General features: G+C 40.0%; 2 protein-coding genes and 1 long non-coding RNA gene across 10 annotated transcripts; 1 reads left to right on the forward strand and 2 right to left on the reverse strand.

Moving 5' to 3' along the window:
* zfyve27 (zinc finger, FYVE domain containing 27) lies at positions 1-10,173 on the reverse strand. Of its 6 annotated transcripts, XM_076885117.1 has the most exons (15): positions 10,066-10,173; positions 9,802-9,980; positions 8,165-8,402; positions 7,974-8,044; positions 7,691-7,877; positions 6,561-6,656; positions 6,141-6,253; positions 5,743-5,861; positions 5,271-5,342; positions 4,282-4,302; positions 4,093-4,113; positions 2,562-2,703; positions 2,403-2,449; positions 2,198-2,279; positions 1-2,083 (listed from the first exon to the last, which is right to left on the reverse strand). In XM_076885117.1, exons 3-15 carry the CDS (start codon positions 8,398-8,400, stop codon positions 2,013-2,015), a joined length of 1,278 nt encoding a protein of 425 aa, XP_076741232.1. In that variant the 5' UTR covers positions 8,401-8,402; positions 9,802-9,980; positions 10,066-10,173; the 3' UTR covers positions 1-2,012. The 6 variants fall into 6 exon arrangements, with proteins under 6 accessions (XP_076741232.1, XP_076741233.1, XP_004539114.1 ...); XM_076885118.1 differs by having other exon boundaries at positions 2,562-2,700; positions 9,802-10,139; XM_004539057.4 differs by lacking the exon at positions 4,282-4,302 and having other exon boundaries at positions 2,562-2,700; positions 9,802-10,138.
* A 1,413-nt stretch (positions 10,174-11,586) lies between these two features.
* Positions 11,587-18,125, reverse strand: si:ch211-284e13.5 (uncharacterized). 2 transcript variants are annotated; one of them, XM_012917725.4, is made up of 3 exons: positions 17,236-18,125; positions 15,821-16,159; positions 11,587-13,013 (listed from the first exon to the last, which is right to left on the reverse strand). In XM_012917725.4, exons 1-3 carry the CDS (start codon positions 17,795-17,797, stop codon positions 12,424-12,426), a joined length of 1,491 nt encoding a protein of 496 aa, XP_012773179.3. In that variant the 5' UTR covers positions 17,798-18,125; the 3' UTR covers positions 11,587-12,423. The 2 variants fall into 2 exon arrangements, with proteins under 2 accessions (XP_012773179.3, XP_012773176.3); XM_012917722.4 differs by having other exon boundaries at positions 11,587-13,016.
* Positions 18,126-18,988: 863 nt separating this feature from the next.
* LOC143419043 (uncharacterized) lies at positions 18,989-22,496 on the forward strand. Of its 2 annotated transcripts, none has more exons than XR_013099013.1 (4): positions 18,989-19,003; positions 19,554-19,784; positions 20,640-21,086; positions 21,979-22,496. It is a non-coding gene; the product is annotated as an uncharacterized LOC143419043 (long non-coding RNA). The 2 variants fall into 2 exon arrangements; XR_013099012.1 differs by lacking the exon at positions 18,989-19,003 and adding an exon at positions 19,043-19,146.
* Positions 22,497-22,841: the final 345 nt, after the last annotated feature.

Genomic DNA, 22,841 nt, shown 5'->3' on the forward strand with positions numbered 1-22,841 from the left:
TAAATCTTTACATTGTTTATTTTAATAACGGCATAATTTAATCTTTAAAATCCTGGGCAGTATATACATAATTAATCATTCGGTCAAATAATAACTCGCACTTTCAGGAGTTTTAAATTAAATATATCATACATAGAACAATTAGAACTATTTACAGTAAGCTTATATATGATTACAGTAAAAGCAAAGCAAACAGTTACAATCATCTGTGTCTGAAACATGATTAAAACAATGTTGCCACCAGGATCCACATATTGGGTTTCAGTGCCTCACATGAGTTCTTCAAGTCAAGTCCTGCTTGCAAGAGTGTGAAGTTCTGGTAACAGTTTTAGTGGGTTCTTCGGTCCACTCAAATTATTTTTATCCAGTTGGGTCGACTCGATCCAGTCAGACGAAAAACATGGACTCAAAGGACCTTTGGACGTGCTGCTGTAATACAATAAAGCTTGTTTGACACGCCCACGTAGGAAACCATGACAACTGAAATGCAGCAGCAATTAGATTATTACAAGAGTGAACTGGTCTGCTCAACTTCGAAAACGGCTCAGACCCTGCCTTCAACAAAACCATGCTGTGTGAGACTTTGCTTTGCATTTTCAATTTTTTATGCTTTTCTGCATCTGCTTCCTCTGGTAGGAAAATCAACTGAAAAAGACAAATCTAATCACAGTGAGTTTTCCAGACCAGGATTACCAGGATAGCATTTGCTCAAAAATGATCTTATGTGAGCAAACTATCTGTCGTGCATGTGCCAATCAGTTAGTAAGCAGGTGCTGGCAGACACTCTGATATTGACTGCTAAAGCCCTATTCACTCAGACATGATGAACAGTCAAAGCTCTGTGAGATGACTGGTTGATAGGAGACTGGAGTGAAAACAATCGCAAACTACTCGCCAACAGCAGCAAAACTGTAAAGGTGTGACAGAAACCGGAGATGGAGAACATTCGGCTTCAAAGTGAAAGGTGACCCTTTTAAAATGTGTTTGTTCCAGTAAGGCACAACTTGTACTATGAAGGCAAATGTTCTCTTTTTCCAGTTTGCACTGTTCTTTTTCAACTTTTACTACAGCTCAGAGACTAAAATGATAAATGTCTCCAAACAAGTTGGCATCTTCCTCGCACACTACTAGTGCCCGCAGCAATCTGCCCGCAACAGAAGCAATCACAAGTTTTTTTTGCAATGCTCTCTTTGCAACTTTACTTAACAAGAGCCAGAAACCTCCAGCAACTCTTCACAAACAGTCGGGGAACGCACATTCTCTTGGGGCCAGAGGTGGCTTACTGTGGCTGTGGCCCGGTGTGACTCAGAACTCAAACTTCCCTTCAGAATCTCGGACAAACCCACAATTCATCATATCATATTGGTGACAGATGGATGTCAAGGTCCTTCAGCATTATCTTGTACTTTTGAACAAGCTTAAGCACAACTTAAGCATTTTCCCACATCATATTCATCAGTCTGAACGGCAGATTTGATGCCTTATGTTCTTACAGAAAGGTCCTTCAGCATTACATTGTCATTAATCTGCCAAACAGTCCTTAAGATATCAAAATTCACGAGCCATCACCGTTATTGTGAGGCAAAGATTGTAAAGCAAAACCGCTGTAACCCTGTTCACTTATTTTAACCACCAATCACTACTAGCTGAGTCGTGGTTATCACTGTGCATATATTGGTCCTTCTCAGAAAGACTGTAAATAGGTCCTTTGATTTTAGAGCCACTGTGTACTGTGCTGAGTCTCATTGAGTGATAAGATCCAGTCCTTCACTGATAGCACAAAAAAAGAAAAATCCAACAACAGGAATAGTAGAAATCCCATAAGCAACAAGAGAAGCTAACGAGGAACTGATAAAGGCAAAGGAGTGTAGGAGCTCCACATGGGATGTTTCTTGACAGAAGAGCCTTAACATGAACACAAAGGCATGTACGTCAGGGTCCAATATAGGGCTCAGGGCCAAACAGTGAGAGAACACTTGCTGACCGTTGGGAGATATAACCAACATGCCATCTCACTGTGGTTTGATGAGAGTGGAATTACAGGCAGCACAAACAAACACTGTCTCTCTCTGTGCTTCTGGAGCTGAGGATGAAATAATAAAAGACAGCGGCTTTAACTCAAAGAACAGATGAATAAAACTAACAGAAACAGAATTGTGTGATATGATGCAAATATTTTAACGATACTGCTTCTCACCTGTTGCCCCCATAACAGATTTCAGCACCTTAAAGGAACAGCATCGAGAGCAGAAGCTGTTGCCACAGTTACTGCAGTTTCTCTGCAATAAAAACAGACAGTGGGTTAGAGCTCATCCCAACAGAAAAATAGGATAAAATTAACCATGATGACGACGTGATGCCTAAATATATCCCAAATTCTTGCCACAAGGTTTCAGTCTCACCCTTTTCTTCAGAACTGAGAAGACGGCATTGCAGCTCGAACAGTTGCCTTTGGAGACAGAAAGAAACAGCCAAGAATAGAGCTGTAAGTCTTAGAAAATCTACCGTGTCATCACCGAGCTATAAATAAGAGGGTTGAAATCAGTGGAGGATTCGCTGACCTGTGACGGTTGCGGGATAGCGTTTACGCAGTTTCTCTGTCAGTTTAGACACTTTGCTGCGTATTGGTTCATTTCGGCTTAGAAGACCATTTTCAGAGATAGTGTCATACTCGGGAGCTCCAAGGGATCCATCATCATCCTCCTTAGGGAGACGAAGAGGAGTGAGATACATAGAAAAAACAAATGGTTTTTTTTAATATAACGTCTAAGCTTTTGAAGTGTAAAGAAGCCAGGAAACAAATTAAACATTAACAGAGGAGAAACTAGAATTAAAAATAAATCAGGTAGTCTGACTAATAGCTGTTTGATGAATAAGCTAAGCATGATGATCACAACAACTACGACTACTAGGATGATTATGAAGGTGGAGAATACATTTCAAAGAACATGCATTCACGCACTTGCTGTACTTAATTTATCTGCCAAACATGAGGACCGCAACCTCCATAAGAGCAAAAGCAGAAATATTAAAGAAATTAAATGTTGTTAATCTCTCTTAACTCTTAATATTCAATATAACTAGGATGTGATAAAGGTACCAACTGTCTGTGAACCAAGGGCTACCAAGTAAGGTTAGCACAACCTACTCCACTACAAATGTGATCCACTACACTGAGTGACAGCAATGACACAGAACCAAATGAACAGAGTGTAGGAGGACAAACAGAATGAAGATATTAGTTGTCATGTGTTAAAAGCTTTTCTTGTTAAAGAATATAAAACTATTCTTTAATAAGAATAACACGTATCCAACTTCAGCAAAAAATAAAGACTTGGAGAGAGGAGGATAACTTCTTTCTTCCCTGCAGTTAATGGAACAGTTTAGGATTTTAGCAAATAAGTGTATCCATTTATTTGATGAACAAATTCATGTACAGATAAGTCAGGTGTAATGGACCTTGTTGACTAATATTGGCCACTAAATTTGACAACATATTTTTTTTATTTAAAGTTTTATGTCACAAGAGCTAATAGATTTTAAACGCACTTTTGGTGTTTAACTAAATCCCTCACCACAAGGGGGCAGCATTTTACCAGTCCTGAAACGTTTTTGGGTCTTTGCTTCTGTTCTTTAAACGTTTTAAAAGACATTTCTTTTTAGCTCTAACCCCATTTCCCCTATTATGAATAACAATGTGTGTTTTTAAAATAAAAGGTTCATCGCTACTCATTCTTGACTGAGTCTTGTCGTGCAGACTGGTGTTACACAAAAGAACACCCTGGAGCTAGTGTTCAGCTGATTTCTCTTAAAATATTTTGGACAGAAAGTCACAGGCAATTATTCACATTCTGTTGATAGAATTCGTTCAGTCTGGGGATTTAATATAGTAAAGATTTGTTTGTTGCGTAAAGCATGATGGTGATCATGCTGAATAATAATGATACAAATATTCTGTGTAATGGAACCACTGGAGGCAACAATTATGGGCATGTTATTTATAGCATTATTGCTGCCACACAACTCCTGCCAAGGTGAATGGATGGATGGATGGATGGACTGGCAGTAGGGATGAACAGTGAAATCACTTACCACCAAAACCAATGGGGTTTCCTTGTCAGGCAACAAAACAAGAGATGAGAAAAACGTTACCTAAAAGTACTAATATTCAGTGTTACTATCCGTGACCACACCTAAAACTGCGCTTCAAAAAGCAAAGCAAGAACTAAAGAAAAGGCCATGACGAACTAGCCTCCTCTCAACAAAGGAGAGAACACTTACCTGTGTTGAAACTGAATTTTCCTGAGTTAGGAGGATAGCAGAGGGAAAAAACACTAATAAAGACAGGAGGTATGTCAGCAACAAAGGCTTCCTCCTCCCTAACAGTTACCGGCAAGCTCAAACTGAACTTCTTAATTTTTTTTATTATTTTGCAAGACAAAAATTTATAGAATTCACCATCCAAATTTGTTTCCCCCTACATCTATATATTACATGAAAAGTTAAGCTAATGAATGACTCCAGTTTACTGAAGATTTCAGTAGAAATTACTTATCTCAGCAAAAGAAGAAAGGAATGAAAGATAAAACTTCTCCCATTCTTTACACCATTTCGGTTGCTGTCAGGGTGAACCAAGTGGAACACACTTGGCCTTTTTGCTCCACCTATGAGTGTAAATCTGGGTCAAATCAGCTACAAGAGTTGGGAGTTCGCCTTGTAATCGGAAGGTTGCCGGTTCGAGCCCCGGCTTGGACAGTCTTGGTCGTTGTGTCCTTGGGCAAGACACTTCACCCGTTGCTTACTGGTGGTGGTCAGAGGGCCCGGTGGCGCCAGTGTCCGGCAGCCTCGCCTCTGTCAGTGCGCCCCAGGGTGGCTGTGGCTACAATGTAGCTTGCCATCACCAGTGTGTGAATGTGTGCGTGAATGGGTGGATGACTGGATATGTAAAGCGCTTTGGGGTCCTTAGGGACTAGTAAAGCGCTATATAAATACAGGCCATTTACCATAAATTCACTGCTTCCAACTTGGCCAGACAATAAATGGCAGTAACCATTTTTTCTAGTATAACTTTGGCAAGAAAACAAATTAAAATACTACAGAAACATATTTTATGATTACTTAAACTAGAAAGATTTATGAAATTGGACATCACATTAGACATTATAAGGAAGAAGTTATAATACTGCAGACATCTGAGAATTACAACTGCATAGAAGTAACATACAAATGTAATTTAAAAGAACATCCTAAAGTGTAAGTGTTCCGTTTACCTCAATGGCATCTTTAAATTCATCATCAGGCTCAGCTTCCTCAGCTTCTTCTACACTGCCAGGGGACAGATCCTGTTGTGACAAAACACAAAACAACATCTGAGCACTTGTTTACTTAACTCCTGAAACACAGCTGATCCCAGAGTGAGCACCCAGGACAGCTGTTAAACTGTGGTATGGTCAAGAGATCTGAAATCGGGATCACACATGAATGTAACGGGTGAAGTTTTCACTCTGGAATTCCACAGATCAATGTGATCCCCAGTCCGTGACTTTGCTGGAGTAAAAATCCTAACACAGAAAGACACAGAGGGCATGAAAGGAAAATGATGGATGGACTGTTTATCCCATGCTCTCAGTGTAAGAAGCTTTCAGCTGTATTTGGTTTTAATATAAATCACAGCAAATAATCCTTCAGTGTAAGTCGTATCAGACCGTATAAACTTTTGTCCTCCGTGCTTCTGTCTCTCACCTCTAGACTGGTTGGTGTGGGGGTCCTCTCCAATAAATTGCCTTGTTCTTGTTCTTCACACGCCCCTTCTGAAGTCTGTGTCTTGCTCATGTGGAACAGTTTCTTAAGCTCTAATAAAACTGAAACAGATTAACAGACCATCGACTGCATTTATAAAGATGGATGTAGCCACCTAAAGGTCGTTCACTGGATTGTGGACTACCCTTTTTAAAGTCTCAAATTCAGTCACCATCTTACTTTTTAACCATAATTAAATGAGAATGTATTGTATGGAATGACCATGTACTACTATTGTATTTTATTACTGTTTTTAGAGCCAGGCTCTAGAGGCCGTTTGAAGATCTGCAGTTTTTAACGCTTCAGTGTTAGTTTTATTTTTCAGCCTTTTCCAAACTAACCTCTGCAGAAGTCTCTGTTCCACAGAAACATGACACTGTTGAGTCCAGCTAGCACCCAGGCCACCGGAGCAACATAGAGTAGACACACCACGATTAATATCCCTCCATAGAACCTGGAGGTGGAACATTTTGAGAAGTCACATTAAAACTATGTGAGCGATTGATCAGCAACAGAATTCTTTGTTAAGTTCACATTTGACATTTTAAACCGTGACTACTGACACACATCTGAATATCTTGTTACTATCGGCAACAACAGAAGAGATCAGTACAGTAGAGCTTGTTAAAACATATACATTTCATTCACATGCATGAGCTGAACTGATGTTATCATGAGCGCCGGCTGTTGAGCAATAATGACTCAGCTATAAGCAAAAAGAATGTGCGTGTGTGTAAAAGAGAGAGACCACAGATGCAGACCTTGATGACTTGGTGTGATTATCCCAGTACAAGACTTTATAAGCAGCTTCTGCTGACTGACAGGCAGAGGACAGCATGTCATCCAGCTGCTTCAACCTGGTGAAGGCAAATGAGACCCACAAATAAAGGGTGAACAAATACATTTCAATCGATTTGCAAATACATACCATGAACAAATACTCAGAAATGCACCGATAGCTACAGTTTATAAACTGCTTAAAAAATAAAAATAAAAAAGGAAGAAGAAACTGACTTCCTCCATCTTCTTTATCAGTGTTTGCCTGAAACTTAATCTTTAAATTGGATATTTTAAAATCGTATGAAACAATGAATATGCCGGTAGCAGGTAGGACTCTAAGTCAATATTGTGTGATGAGAGACACATTCAAGTTTATAATAGTTTGGAAATAATGACAGTTTCACTCCGATCAACAATTGTGGGATGCATTACATTTTATAAATGTAAAGTTAACAACTCTACAGGACAACTAAGCATTTCCTCAAAGGTTTTTCCTCCAAACACGAGCCAAGTGTTTGCTGACATCTTCCATGTCAACTACAGGCAACCATGGCAACCTGCTAATAACCAAAGCAATTGAAAAGAGGTTTTTGATGCATCGCTGTAAACCTCTCTACAACCAATTTCACCTAGTGACTGCCAGCAACCTCAAGCAATTGCTCACAAATCAGCAAGGGAATATACTTTTTTCCCCCCTAGCGACCAGTGGTTGCCAGGGGGTCACCTAAAGGTCTCTAAACCTTCCAATTGGGACCTTAGCTTTTTGAAACCAGAGTTTATAAGTATAGAGTGCATCAAACATTGAAAGCATACTCTGCTTAACTTCTTTCTGCACATTACGGGGGACCATAATTTACAAAATGAACATAATGTTGGATTCAGTAAAACCTGAAAGAAGTGTCTCAGACTCTAAACATACTAGTAACAAGTATACTATGGGCATGGATCAAGTGAGCTGAGGGCTCTGGACTTTGTTTTTGACAACCACAGGTTGTCTCTGCTGGCCTTTTAAACGAAAGCAGGTTTAAAGCAGCTCCACACTGACTTCATTTTTTTAGATTGGACGCTACATGCTAATAGTTTAAGACATTAAATGCATAATTTGCCTTACAGGTCTTTGACTTCCAACATGGCCTCCTGTTTGGTGAGATGAATGATCTGCAAGTCTCTGCGATACACAGCATGAAAGCGACGCTTCTGAAGCTCATCGTCTGAGGCTCTGCCCCTACACCTGTCCTGCAGGTAACCCAGGGCAGCCGGCAAAGATACTGCTGCTAAACTCACAGTGAACCAACCAACTGATGTCAGAAGAGGGAGACAGAAAAAAACAACATAGTAAATTATTCAAAGGGCAACAATAAGGCTGAATAAGGCTGTGTAATGGTTCCTCCTACCTTCATTAACTGTGCAGAAGAAGACATTGAGGAAAATACAAACAAGCAGAGAACACAGTGGCATCTTCCACCTGAGAGATTAAAAAAAAAGATCATAATGAATACTGCAATATAAATATGTAGCTCTGTGATTACTATGAAAAAGCAGTTATGTGATATTCATACAGGGTACAGAAAGCACAAATACACACCCGAGCAGGAAGCGAATGAGCTCCACTGTATCTGTAACCGGTTCTAGATATAGAGCCATCCTCTTATAGGACAAAACCATGTTGAGGAGGTCAAAGTTTGGTGTACTGCGAGGGCTTCCCAACTCAGAGGCATCTGAAGACCCAGGGGCTTCTTTAGACAATGTGTGCACCAGCTCCCCCCGATCCCCTGTGCCCTGTGAGGGGTCTTGGAATGATCCAGTACTGTGCAAAGCCATCCCTGGACAGAATGAGGGACAGACGACAAGCAGGATTCAGGTGTTGAGTAACTTCGAAAGCAAAAATGCATCTGCTGTGATAATATTACCAACTGTCTAGAGCTTCAACAATAGAAATTTTGTAAACCCTTTTGAATTACTGAAATTTCATCTTCTTACAAATAAAGACAAACATAAACTGATAACACAAAAAAAAAGTCTTACAAAAAGTCCAAGCTGAGAAAAGTAACAGGCCTCGAGTTTCCTATATCTTAGAATCTCTTTTAGCAAAAACGTACATCAGATCTTTTTAGGCTTTATAGAGGATTTTCAACATTTTCCATCATGCATCAACCTTAAGCAGTTGTGTTAAGGTTAGGACTCTGACATGACTATTCCAAAAACATGAATTTTTTTTCTTTTTAAACTATCGTGTTGTCGATTTACTTGTGCACTTTGGTCACTTTGTAGTTGTGGCACTCTACTCCTGAGATAGCAAAGCAGCCCCAAACCACAATCCGTCCACCACTCTTTCAGTTTTAGAGCTGGTAGACAGTACTGTTCTAAAATTCACAAATACAGAGTTGTGTGTTTTAAATAGAAAAATGGACTTCTTTGTCATCTGTCCACAAAACATAATCTCAGAAGTCATTGCAAACCTGAAACACACTAAAATGCTTCCTTCCATTAATACTACTCTTATTTGGTGTTTTGAATGAACAAAAATTCTGATACTTGGAGAGATTTTTACTCTTTGTTGAGTTCATCAAGCTGAACTCAGTTTTGCTCAATATTAATTGTATCTCTCAATAAGCGTATTAGTGTAACCCTCCACAGCAGTCCCTGTTTCTTCTGTGACCCCCTTGAGAAAATTAACTGCTTTAGTGAGATTAACACCAGTGCTTGATTTGTTCAATTTGTAGATAGTCTGCCTCGTTATGACCAACCACGTTTTCAGAGACGCTTTTGTTGGCTTTTCCGGGGTCTATTCCTGAGACCTGTGAGAGAAACCCATCATCCAAGCGTTATTGGAAAGAGCGAATTTCTCCACTAACCTATTCTTGTGCGCTTTAGTTATATGGAGGATCTCCCATAACCCACGCTTACAGTCTCAACTCCTTTATGCGAGTTGATGAATGAACAAACCTAGCGTTCAGGTGGATTCCTTCCAAGGGTTACGATATGTTGGTAGCTTTCATGAGGACTACTTATTTCTGATTAATCTATTAAAATCGATTTCTTTATCGTGACCATAAGGAGGGAAATCCGGGCTAACTGCTGTGGCCTGCGAGATGCGGTCAAACCGGAAAGTTAACTCAAGTCCTGTGCCGGTGGGAGAGCGCTGTGCTGTACAATAGCAGCACGACACCGGCATGTCAGCCTTGCTAACACTAGCTACTAAATACGAAGGAGATCATTTACCTCGAGCTCGGTTTCCAACAACAACCAACTTATGAGGCGGCGGCGGTGCTGAAAGGAGCTCAGGCGAAACTAGCGAGTCCCACCGATACCATCATCTTCAGCCTGGAGGAAGAAAGAGCCTCCAAATTCAAGCAGCTCAGTCAACATGGCTCCGGTTGTCCTCCTGCATGAGCACAAACCTGGAACAACGAGGCGATTTCTGAAACTGTCAGCGTGTCGGCATAGAGAGTCAACCCGCTATTTTGCTTTTTTTGGACCTGCTACCTTTGCCTTGCTAGCTCTGTTCAGCTGCGAGAGCGTCTGCTTCCTCGTTTAATCCAGGCCTGATAATTGATAACAGAAAATGGTCAATGGCAGGTGTCCAAACCAGTCGATCGCAGAGAGACTGATCAGTCAAGTTCCCCCCCCCCCCCCCCCACTTTTTTTTTTTTTTAAATTAAGAATACTCCTTTGTAAAACAAGAACATAATAAACATTCTTTTATTAGGGTTTTTTTTTTTTTTTTAAAAAAAACAATTATATTTGTTAATTTTACCACCATCTGCGCTCTTGGACAATCTTTCCATACATTTCAATTTTATATTGAAAGTAATTTTGTGAGTAATGATGATAATAATAATAATAATAATGTCTCTTTGTGACCTTTAAAGCAGAAATTATTCAGACTGTCAGAGTTTTGACTGTTATGATTTATCAGAATAGTTTTCATACCAAAACATCTAATTAAAGGATGATTTTGCTTTTTTGTTTTTGGAAGGGGGGGGGGGGGCTCCAGTAGATGTGGAAATAGGTTTTTGTTGATTATTAGTGAAAGTAAAACAGTTAAACAAAATACACTGATGGAACTACACAAGTTGAAGTCATGTTGAAGTTGAAGTCATGACAAAGTAAAACTCACCTGGTTTAAAGAGCTTCAGTCAGTCCTTGACCACACATTTACTGTACAGCAGTTGATGAAGATTAAATAGCAGCTGTGGAATTTAGACTGTTGCTTTAAATCCCAACACACAGGCAGAATGTAATAGAAATAACAGAGGAAGCTTAAGTTAAGGTTTTGCAATTTTGCAAAGCTATTCAGCAAAAATGAAGGAGTATCCTTCTGCAAATGAGCAAAGAAAGAAGAAAAAAGAGGAAGATGATATAAAAGTGTCAGCAAGACAAGTGGAGCAGTTAATAACAATCAAATGAAACACTAAATAATAATAATAATAATAATGGATTGGATTTATATAGCGCTTTTCGAGACCCTCAAAGCGCTTTACAATACCACTATTCATTCACTCTCACATTCATACACTGGTGGAGGCAGCTACAGTTGTAGCCACAGCTGCCCTGGGGCAGACTGACAGAAGCGAGGCTGCCATATCGCGCCATCGGCCCCTCTGGCCAACACCAGTAGGCAAGTAGGGTAAAGTGTCTTGCCCAGGGACACAACGACCAGGACAGAGAGCCCAGGGATCGAACCGGCGACCTAACCGGTGAATAACTGAATGCTGCTAGTTTAGTCTGGGAGAGACTTGAATGACACATTATTTCTTTTGTTAACCTTAAACATTAGTTACCTTAGCTTAAAAAAAAAAAAAAAAAAAAAAGATGATAAATAAATAACAAGTTTCAACTTTAATTCATTCATTGTTTAGGAAATTGTTTTCGTACAGTTCCCCGTTGTTAACTGAAAAACTCCTCTACTGGGTTAAGATCAGGTGACTGATTAAACAAACAATAAAAAAAAAAAAAAAAAAAAAAAAAAAAAAAAAAAAAAAGGATCCACTTTGTGACTTTCTACTTTTAAATACTACTTTTATTAGTCCATATACATTATTTTACATAGTGTAGTCGAAATAAGAGACATACAGTAGTACATATGTGAGTCACAGACAATTATAAAAACGGGATTGGCATAAACACATACTGGCTCAACCAGTAGTTTCTTCAATACCACGAACATAATTAAAATGGCACTTGGAATTACACTGAAAGGCTCCACACACATTTAGTTTTCAGCACTTACTACTGACCTGACATATACCGTATGCATTTAAATGTTGACCTCAGTGATCACTGAGCTACAGTTCCTGGAGCTTATTTTCTTTTCACCATGTAATCATAAAAGCATTTAAATTTGTCTGAGAGTTAGATAGTTTTAGTTTTTGACAGGTGACCTAAGATGCTCGTTGCAGTATCTATAACTTGAGATACTGCTTTGTAAGATTTCTTTTGAAACAACAGTCTCAAAGGGAAAACCTGGTCTTAAAAAAAAAAAAAAAAAAAAAAAAAGTGGATTGCACAGAGAGACCTCATACTGGTGAGTCATTTCGGGTTATATCAATATACAGTAGGGACTGATTATGGCCACTGAGCATGGCGCACCTCAGAAACGTAAATATTTGCGTCCTGTATTGTGAATGTTGCTTGTTTTTAGACATGACTCTTCTGAGCGTGCTGTGCCTGTATATCACGTGTGCATGGGAAAATATTAAACGTCTTTCTTTGACATTTTACTCAGCAGAGGCAGGACTGATAGGTGGCTGCTAACATAAAAATAAAATTTAAACATATTAAGCCTTGCATAAAATCAACTTATGCATATTGCATAACAAAATTCCAATCTCAAGAACCACACTACTGTAGCTGCTTGCTATGAGAGCGCTGGTGGAATTTGAGCCCACCACAGTTTCGAAAAGACTTTCCACACTGTCCACAGATGTAAGGCTTCTCTCCAGTGTGGATGCGGAAGTGCCTGGTTAAAGCACCAGAATGACGGAAACACTTTGAGCAGACTGAGCAGGTATATGGCCTCTCTCCTGTGTGGATTCGAAGGTGGGTCTTGAGATTCTCCATGCGATTGAACTCTCGGTTGCACACTGTGCAGCGGAAGGGGCTGCAACCCGGTGGGTAAAGCTGCAATCTGGCCCTCTTGCTTCCTGCCACAGGTTGCTGACAGCGTTGCTGGAACCTTAGCTGGCACTGGCCAGTGTGTCGGCGCAACAAGCTGGGCAGATGGAAAGTCTGACCACAGGACTTACAGGCATAGAGGGTAGCTACGGGGTGGTTGAGTTTATGACTGGTTCGAACATTGACTGGGTAAACCTGTGGAGCGGCCTCTGACACAGGAGCTGGTTCGGACAGCTGGAAGATACTGGAGAACTCTGCAGGGAGGGATGGAAGATCTGTGGGCGGTTGAAGGGTGGAGGCTGGGTTTGAAGGATGAGCTGCTGAAAGACATAACATGCAGAGTTAATTACACTGTAGAATAATTATTTTAAAAATATATTTTTCAATTACACAAACTTCATTAGCCTTAAAGATCAGAATTCATGTAGTACATACATAATACATGTAAACAAATAAGTGTTTTAAGTCAGTAGATTGACCATTGTTTTTATATAGAGCAAACATTTTTTGAATCCTTTAGAATAATCTGAGGAATAATCTGACATTTAGCCGCCTGACTGGAAGTCCAGATGTTAAAATTTTGCATCACTAGACAGTAGGAAAGCATAAATGTTGTGCTATTTGACTGGCACATGGGTATGAGGCAAATTTTCTATTGCATACTGGGTGCACAACCAATCAATATTATTGATAATGAGAAATTGTCTGTTACTTATATAGAACTTTTGTCCCACTAGCAACTTAGATCATTTTACATTGCAAGCCAATAAACCCATTCATTTCCCTGCACCGCCAACTTTTTGTTTATCTCACATGCACAGATAAACTCAATCCAGCATCGCTAGTTAACTGAACATGTATGTATTTGAACCACGTGAAGAAACTGCTGTATCGGTGCCAGAACACTAAAAACATCCCAAAAATTTCAAACCCAGAATCTTTGTAATGTAAAGTAACAATGCCAACCGAAAAACAAAAACTACTCTGGGTCATGAATGAAAGTATTTCTATCTACCTGAACACAAACAGGAAACTGCTGTTGTTCTTGTATGACTATGATGTCTAATTTAATTATACAAACTCAGGAGATAAAATTATAAAAAAAATAATCTTTCACTAAGCCCGTATTCTGTCATCGTGTTGGCTGTGCTCAGTCCCAGAAGGGCAGAACTGGCCAAACATTTGTTCTCACTTTCACAATTCCCTATACAGCTTCCTTGGAGCTTGTCCAGCTTCCACTATGGTGGCAGTCAGAATGGACTGTGGGCTGGTGAAGTTAACTGCTGGCACAGAAAGTACTGCTTGTCCTGCTGGTGCGATGATCTGAGGTGTCAGAAAGAATGCTGGTAGGTCTTTCTCTTCACTGATTGCTTTGACATGATGGGATGTGGGAGGTGACTAGAAGTCATCTCCCTCTGTTGCGTCTGATCTGCTGTCATCTCTAGCAGCTGCCAGTGATGCTCCTGTTGTGCTGGCATGGCTTGAGCACTGCTTACTCCTGTAGATGCTTGTCAGACTCGGGGCAAGCTGCAAGCAGCACAGGACTCTGAAGCAGCACTAAGAGTTCCTGCCTCTTCTACATGTTATACCATTAGACAAGCATGTTCTGGTTTATTTCCATCAGCTGAATGTCTGCTCCCTTCATCACCTAAGAGTTCCAAATGCTAAATCTCACAACAATCCCTCAGAATTTAGGACCAACTTGGTTCAATCCCCTTAGCATTCCTTTTTGTGGCGGTGGGAAGAAAAGAGTCTTATATGTTTTCCACTATCTGGAAGTAGCCAGGACACTACAGGTCCCAAACTCACACTACAAGTCATGCTCTCTGCACCTGCCATTTGTTTAGAGCTTAAACCAACTTTTCCTTGTCACCTTGATCCAGTCTCTTGCACAGAGATATAGTTGTGTTTGTCTGCTGGATACTAACATAGAGAGGTGTGATCACACAGCTCTACCAAATCCTCAGCAAGTCTGTCTGTATTTTAGTTATTCACAGCCTATTCAAATGAATAAACAGAAAAGACAATAGCAATGTAAGATATTTACTGTCAAAGACCTTTAACAACATTTTTCTATGCTGTGGATTTAACAAAATATGTGTACACAAGTACTCAGAAATACTATAGATTGGCTCAGTGATGGCATAATTGCATCTATGGCTCAAACATACCACATTAATTAACCTTAGGGGCGATCGTGGCTCAAGAGTTGGGAGTTCGCCTTGTAATCGGAAGGTTGCCGGTTCGAGCCCCGGCTTGGACAGTCTTGGTCGTTGTGTCCTTGGGCAAGACACTTCACCCGTTACCTACTGATGGTGGTCAGAGGGCCCGGTGGCGCCAGTGTCCGGCAGCCTCGCCTCTGTCAGTGCGCCCCAGGGTGGCTGTGGCTACAATGTAGCTTGCCATCACCTGTGTGTGAATGGGTGGATGACTGGATATGTAAAGCGCTTTAGGGACTAGTAAAGCGCTATATAAAGACAGGCCATTTACCATTTACCATCTAATTTGCATTACAATTGCTTCATTTGAGATTAAACTATTTTAATTACATCGTAAGTGGACTTACACATATAATTTAAGCACAACTTTAATGCTTGTTAATGCTAAGTAAAATGAACAGCTAATCATTTTGCACCCAGTGAAATAGCACATGGTGAGTTGGCATATAGTCCATCTACCAGTTTTAATAGTAATTTCGGAAACAGACAATAATTTCCCATAATGATCAAATCTAGCTGCAAATGTGACTGGCCTGCAGCTCCAAAAATGACAAAAATTTCCCTGGATGATCTTTCAGCAACTTGATCACAAGGAAAAATGTCTATTTACTCTTGTTGATTCCACATTTCTAAATCTGAATATTGGAAATGTCAGTGCAGTACATTTGTAAAACTAAACAATTCATGAGAGAAGGCTCTGCAATGTGTTAACTGTGTTTACAGGCCTGGGTTTTTTTAAGCCCTCTTGAATCTCAAACATTTTACCCTCCCATGAGGTAAATGCAGTTTCAAAGACTTTTCCACTTTAGGTGAGTATGTCATTGTTAGATATTGCAAATCTGATCTTAATTTCAACCTTATTTGTTGTAACAGAGGGAATACTTTGTGGCAGTTTTCGCTCTTACCCTGATCGAGCCCATCGCTGGACAGCTGAGAGTTTGAATCTTGGCTCTGAATATCCTGCACTTCTGGTTTCCACTCCAACATTTTGGACTGGACTCCAGATATACTCTCCAGGCTAAAATCCTCCACTTTAAAGGAATCCAAACAGCAAGAGGAACCATGCGTTTCCTCTTCTGGCTTCTCCTGCTTTACAGTAACCTGAGTAACCAGCTCTCGAGTGGATTTGCCAAGAACGCTGGGAAGTGGTGGTGAGATGCCATCTTGAGCTGCTTGGTTTGGACATACTGGGTTCATACGTTCGATCTTCACCATACAAACGCGAGAAATCTCTTCAGTTACCTCTGCAAATAAAGAGATGCAAGCATTTAATGATTTCTTTTAAATTAGAAAACTAAGACAATTTTTCCATACATTATAAAATAAATTTAAAGTCAGCCTTCTATGGAGCTTGAGCACAGTACCTTTGCAACTGTTTCCAAAAACAGTTACTTTAAAAACAGAACTCAAAACAGATGTGAGGATCCAGAACTTTATGTTTGGAAATCATTACAGCGTTAGCCTCTTTTCTCTCTAGTCTGAAACCATCAGGCATGTAATCAGGGCACAGGTCAAAAGCCAGAATCAGAATACTTTAATCCCAGAGGAAATTATGTGGTCACAGTTGCTCCAAGATAGTTTATTTTGTTACTGTTCTTACTAAATGAAATAATACCATATGTTACAAATATAACAACATAGCTCTTATTATAATTATCCCAGTATATTACACAAAATTAAATATATATATGGTTCACACCGAGGTGCCCTTCGTATCATAATCCCACACAGCAAAATCTCCAGTGTTAAATTAACGCTAGAGAGTGTCTATATGGGTCCACACCTCTGAGTGTTAAATACAACACTGTTGAGTGTTAAATTAACACTTTTGACAGTGTTATATGTTTAAAAGTAACCTAGTCAGTTTTGAAAATTAACAATGGCTAACACTGAGCAGTGCTGATTTTCTAACACTGGAAAATATCCCAGTGTTAGAAAATCAGCACTGGAGATTTTGCTGTGCACAAACATCTGGTGTGGCACAGATCTTTGCACTTGGTGGATTCACACACAAACCAACAGGTATATTGTTTAAGTCTTTGCATTGGCCGCAATCTTAACTGTGTTAAAATAAATAAATAAAAATTAAAATAGCAAAAAGGTGACTGTTTGCACTTCAGCAATCCTGCTAGTAAAACATTGTTGTTAAAACTGTGCATCACTGGTTTCACACTTGTCTACAAAACGCGTGAAAAATGTTCATCCTCATGCATTAACAGTTTAGCTGTTAGTTTCTGTGCACACATCGTGATCTAAATATAACTAGGATGCTGAGGCAATTACTGGGGCAGTAATGAAAGAGAACAAGTCTCACAAGTACCTCTAGTGTATCCATCGTTCGCCTCATTTTCTGGATCTGAAGCTGCGTCATTTATTCTCTCTTCCTCGCGCGATCTGCGCTCGTCGGGTCTTCTCAAATGTAGATCGTGGGTGTCACGAGGCTGATGCGCTCCGCTGTGACCCGCAGGGGTAGTGTCACCTCTGACCTCTGTGCGGCTGAGCACACTGCCCACAGCACTTGTGCTTATTTGACTGCAGTTGGGGTGTGGCGGTTGATCGGTGTATTTTATGGCACCGAAGAGCTGATTTGTAGTAAGAGGGCTTCCACAGTTCTCCTCTCTGCGCGCAGAGTCCAGCTTAGCTTCGGCTCTCTGCAGCCTTTGTTTGAGGGACTCGTTTTCTCGTCGTATCTCTTCATAGATGTCGCTCGTCACCTGACCTGCCACAAGCTTTTTCACCTCGCGAACCGCGATCTCCACGGCCACTTCAAATGCTCCGTGTATGGCAGCTACAAGCTCCTCTTGAAAGGACAGCGCAGCGTCCGCGCTGGTTTTGTTTGTTACGCACGGTCGCTCTTTGGTCCCAAACAGCTGCGGCTTCATGGTGCGTTTAACGACCCACTAACGCTGTGCAATGACTTAATATTAAAACCCCTGATGAGCACGTGATTTCCCCAATAATGGACCCCTTGTACTGATGGAGCTCGTTTATAAGCAAAGTGAGAGGTTTTACTTCCGCCAACAATTGCTTATGTGCCAACTAGTGGTCCAAACGGCGAAGTGCATCACTTTGTTGGTAAAAAAGAAAAAAAGGACAAAGTACAACTGAGAAACCTAAATTTATTATCTCAGCAACGACTGAAATATCTGAAATTATGCTCTTTTAAGGGCAAGCACAGGTGTAACGACTGCTCCTGGGACGTCTTCCATCAGTCACGGGTTTTGTAATGGTCTAGGCGGGAAAGAATCCAACCAGAAGGCCCTAGGATGGCCAGAGACATCACCATCAAGACAAAGGCAGATTGCTGCAGAACAACAACATGTTACTTCTGTTACCACCAGTCAAAATTTGTAACATATTCAACAGACATGGAATTAGCGTCTACTTACGACAGCGCCTATTTTATCTTTGGGCGGTTTGCCATGGATGTAAGTTGCTCTTTGTTGAATACCTGACCCGGGTATAAGAACCCGGCCAGCTTTTAATCCAGCAAAAAGCCCACGCATGTTTGGTCTTGAAAGGAAACGCTGGTCACACGCAAGAGAAATAACCACCAGGCGTTTTATGAGTTTTTAAAGAGATCTCCTCACACGCCTGCTAATTGGTCTTAATTAGGTGCTCTACACCTGCTGTAGAAAACGAGCTTTGTTTTTTAACGTCAGCGACATCCTGAAAGTAAATAGTTAAGGTATTTCGAGCAAGTTAAGCTAGAATCTTGGATCTACTAAATGCTCGTTATCTTAAGTAAATGGTTAACTTTTAAAATCTGTCCTTTTCCTGTTGACAATCACATTAAACTCTAAATTCAGGGTTTGGGTCTTCCACAGTCACAGTGCTTCCTTTTATCAGTGTTTATAAGCATATACAGTTTGATGTATTTCTGTTTTATTTAAATTACAATCAACCTCCTACACGGTAAAAATAAATAAATTAATAAATAAAAAGATGGAGCGTTATGAGTTTATATAAGTCAGGGCCGTATGAGAGTATATGAATAAAAAACTTTACATTACCTCTAAACCAGCCATTGCTAATTGCTACCTTTCCACCAGGCTTCTTGCCGAATGGTAGGAACAATGGGTCACGTGGTATGTGCTATTAAATGATGTTGAACGTCTGAACAGAGACTGGATAACGGCAGTAATTTCAGTGGCTTTAATCGTAGGAGGTATTAGCTTTAGTTCAGCTTGTCTAAAATAAGTTAATAATGGCGCACTCACTTTTTTTACAGGTAAAATTGCTTTGCGTGGGTTTTATTAACGACTTCACTTTATTAATCTCATTAATAACAGGAAGGTATAGATAGAAGTACCACTGAAATTTCGTTGATGGGAGAAATGCATAAAAGAGGCTTGAAATAAACTTATCAAATAAGACAGTTATGATGCCTCAGACCATTTTGATCTATTCAATATTCTTCAGGAGATCCTGAAGCTCATGCTCAAGCAATGCACTCATGTTCAGCTCTCATGCATAGATACCTGTAAGGTTAATTAGACGGCTATTTAGAATTTTAAGACAAAATAACCCCGCTTTTAATCTCGCCACATGGATTTGTGCGAGATTAAAAGCACAAATCCATGTGGTGGGGTTAATGTTTGCTCTGTTGGTTATTGTTTTTCTTTTTGAATGCTACAGGCTGACTCTTGCTGTGAGGTGAGCGCACAAACACTAACGTCACTAATGGATTAGCCTACTCTTTGATTATTCCTTTACGTTCCTCGTGACACCGCGTGCCACTGACGCGCCCCTGTGAAGTGGGTCGGCTGGGCATTAGCCGGTGTGAAGGTTACACTTTGGATGCCGGTTCATTAATCAGGTTGTCTGTCTACTGGCCTAGTGCATACAGTTGTCTCACTCAGACTGAAGGTAAGCACCCTTATTATTGCATTTGTAGTTTACAGTTATATTTGGGATACACTGTCAAGATGATAATGGAGAATTATTTGATGTAGATTTGGGGCTTTTGATGCTTTAGATATGACATGGAGACTGGCTGTCACAACAATGTGACGCATAGAACTATTAGGCTGTGAATAGCCTATGAAACTTCCAATTTCCTTATCAGTTCTCATCAGCCAAAACAAAAGCAAAAAAGCAAAAAGCTAGCCTAATCTTAAAAATACCAGTTTCTCCTGAAACAGCAAAAAGACCTGAAGTCACCCACTTCAAACATGAGGTGGTGTTTTGTTAATGTTTTTTTTTTTTAAAGATACACATGCATGTTTTTTGAAAGCCTACAGGGGGCTTGAACACATGTTGTCATGATTTAGCAAAAAATACAAAATTCTGTCGTTTTCGTCTTCTCAGATTTATTCTTTTTCAGGTTTTACTTAATACAATTAAACAATTAGAAAATCTGACTTTTTATGGCCCAGTTAAGTCACTGAAAAAATATATTGGTAAGAGAAATTTGCTATTTGCAGTCCCACATAAGTGTTTTCACATGGATGTGTGCAAGTACATGAGTTTGTACAATGTGTAAGTTGTAATGTGCCCAACAAACTCCCTACATACTGTACTTAACCCAATACCCATGAGTAATGAGATAAGAGTTTGTCAGACAAGGATGGTGTTGGTAAATAGTTTTTTTGGCTCCAGTCATGGAAATTGTCTGCTGGATAAAAGCTTGTGGTCGTGATCTCTTTATCCTTATCCTTATCCTTAGTTTGACCAGGTTAGTCTCTCTCCTTTTAATTCTCTCTCTTTTACCTTATCTTCCAGACTCTCAGCAGTGCCCGTACATTGGGTTCACATCATCATCCTCGTGCCCTTATATAACAACCCAGAAATTCTCCAACCGTGTGACATGGCAGATTCCCTGGAATCCAGCTCCAGTGAGGAAAGTCTCCTTATGCAGTGGAACATTTCCAGTCGACGCAGCCGAAAGTCTGGATGCTCTAACATTTTTACAGGCTTGAACATGCATCAGCTACACAGGCTGTTCAGAATGTCAGGGGAGAGAAATGCTGAGCATCGGGCGAAGCTGGTGTGGCAGGGGATAGATGACGATATGCCAGGAGCAAATGAAGAAAAGGATGAGAAAGAAGGGGAAGAAACAGGGCTGGCCGAGGCCTTGGTAGGACTGAGAGTCCGAGCAAGGAATAAAGCAGGAATCAGAGTCGAGGGACGGAAAGATCACAAGTGGAACAGAGCACTGGGATATCTCAGGTTTGTGTCTGTTTTGTCTTTTCCTACACAAAATAAGAAAAGACAGGATGTGTGAAGATAATGATTTTAGATTTTATTTGTAGAAAATTGTTTCCCCCTCGTATCAGTAATGCTGTCACCAGTTAAACTTTGGGTTACACAAGCTCCTGCCTAAATGCAGCAAACAATTGTCATGTGTCTAACAAACTCATTTAAACCTCACATGACTGTGTGTTCCCCTGCATTCTGTCACACACACACACAAACACACACACACAGTCATACATCTGTTTCTACATTCCTCACTGAGATGAAATAAGAGTTCTTAGAGTAATAATAAAGTCTCACAGCGTGGTGAAGGTCGGCGACAGAGTGGTGCAGTATTAACAGAATTACTCAGTGTTACTTCTTTGACAACGCTGTGAGCTAAAGTTGTGAAACTCTGTTTGACTGTATAGTTCAGCTTGTTTTCTCATGCTAAATGTCTAATGTGACAATTTATTTTTGACACTTTTTTGTATGCCACAAATGACATATTCATTTCACTTGCTGAAAGGCTTTTTTTCTATTTCTGGAGAAATAAAGAGACATTGTAACTTTATTCTGTTCTACAACCATAAAGTAAAAGTAATTGTCAATAACGTTTTTACTTGTTACGTTGTAATTTAACTTCTTTTCCATGTGGCAACCTACAAATTTTCTTTATGGCTGTTCTCTCATTATAGCTCGTCTGTGGCTATATTTCTGCTTTAGAGTACCATACACATTAGTATCAAACCATCAGGCCAACTGCAAAGGAATTAGAATTTTAGAATATAAACAGCAAATGAAATGTTCAGATCCTCAAATTATAATGTGTCTTTGTGACAGTGTATTTAACTGCCTAACCAAGAGTTATTTATCTTTGTTCCAGGATTAAGGAGCCATTATCTGACTTTAGTGCTGATGATGAAGAAACCACTAAAGCTCCAAGTGCAGGAGAATTTCTGTTGCCAACTGAGGAAGACATCTCAGATAGTCAAAATCCCTTCAAACCTTCATCATGGAGGTTGGGGGTGACAAGGCTTGAGGACGCCAGAGACTCTGAACGTTACCTTCATCGCATCCTCTATTAAAAACTAGATTTTGGATGAAGATGCAACAAAACTGAAGGCTGATTTTGTTTAGAAGTACGCGCTTCTGCTATCATGCACTATACGTGTTAGACACTAGCACAACTTTATGAACTGTGGTAAATCTGCATGCAAATTAAAGGACAATCTATTATAGGAAATTCAAATGTGTGTCTACTCACAAAGAGAGTTGTTGGAAAGAGGCTAGAATGAACAGTTTTATTGTTGTTGTTGTGGTTTTTTAATGAGCTGTTCTGTACACTACAATTCTTATACACAGAGTGAAATATTTTTGAATAAACAGAGGGAAATACTTTTATATGGATATTTCAATGTGTCACAGAATATCAAAGCAATCATAAATTTAAAATAAATAGTTAGCGGTGAAATGTACATCCATCCATCCATCCATTCGCTTCCACGTATCCTTTTCAGGGTCGTGGGGGGCGCTGGGGCCTATCCCAGCTGTCATAGGGTGAGAGGTGGGGTACACCCTGGACAGGTCGCCAGTCTGTCACAAGGCCAACACACAGGGACAGACAACCATTCGCACTCACATTCACTCCTGCATTCACACCTATGGGCAATTTAGATTGATCAATTAACCTACCCCCACAAACTGCATGTCTGAAATGTACATATAAATAATAAAACAATTCACTCA

Source organism: Maylandia zebra, linkage group LG6 (assembly GCF_041146795.1).
Source record: "Maylandia zebra isolate NMK-2024a linkage group LG6, Mzebra_GT3a, whole genome shotgun sequence".
Lineage (NCBI taxonomy): Eukaryota > Metazoa > Chordata > Actinopteri > Cichliformes > Cichlidae > Maylandia > Maylandia zebra.

Coding starts and splice junctions, on each gene's coding strand:
- si:ch211-284e13.5 (XM_012917722.4), bottom strand. CDS start 17,797: ATGAAGCCGCAGCTGTTTGGGACCAAAGAGCGACCGTGCGTAACAAAC. Junction 16,160..17,235: donor GAACGATGGATACACTAGAG/GTACTTGTGAGA, acceptor CTTTATTTGCAG/AGGTAACTGAAGAGATTTCT. Junction 13,017..15,820: donor CAGCGATGGGCTCGATCAGG/GTAAGAGCGAAA, acceptor TATGTCTTTCAG/CAGCTCATCCTTCAAACCCA.
- zfyve27 (XM_076885117.1), bottom strand. CDS start 8,400: ATGGCTTTGCACAGTACTGGATCATTCCAAGACCCCTCACAGGGCACA. Junction 2,704..4,092: donor AAACCCCATTGGTTTTGGTG/GTAAGTGATTTC, acceptor CGTCTCCCTAAG/GAGGATGATGATGGATCCCT. Junction 2,084..2,197: donor ATCTGTTATGGGGGCAACAG/GTGAGAAGCAGT, acceptor TTTCATCCTCAG/CTCCAGAAGCACAGAGAGAG.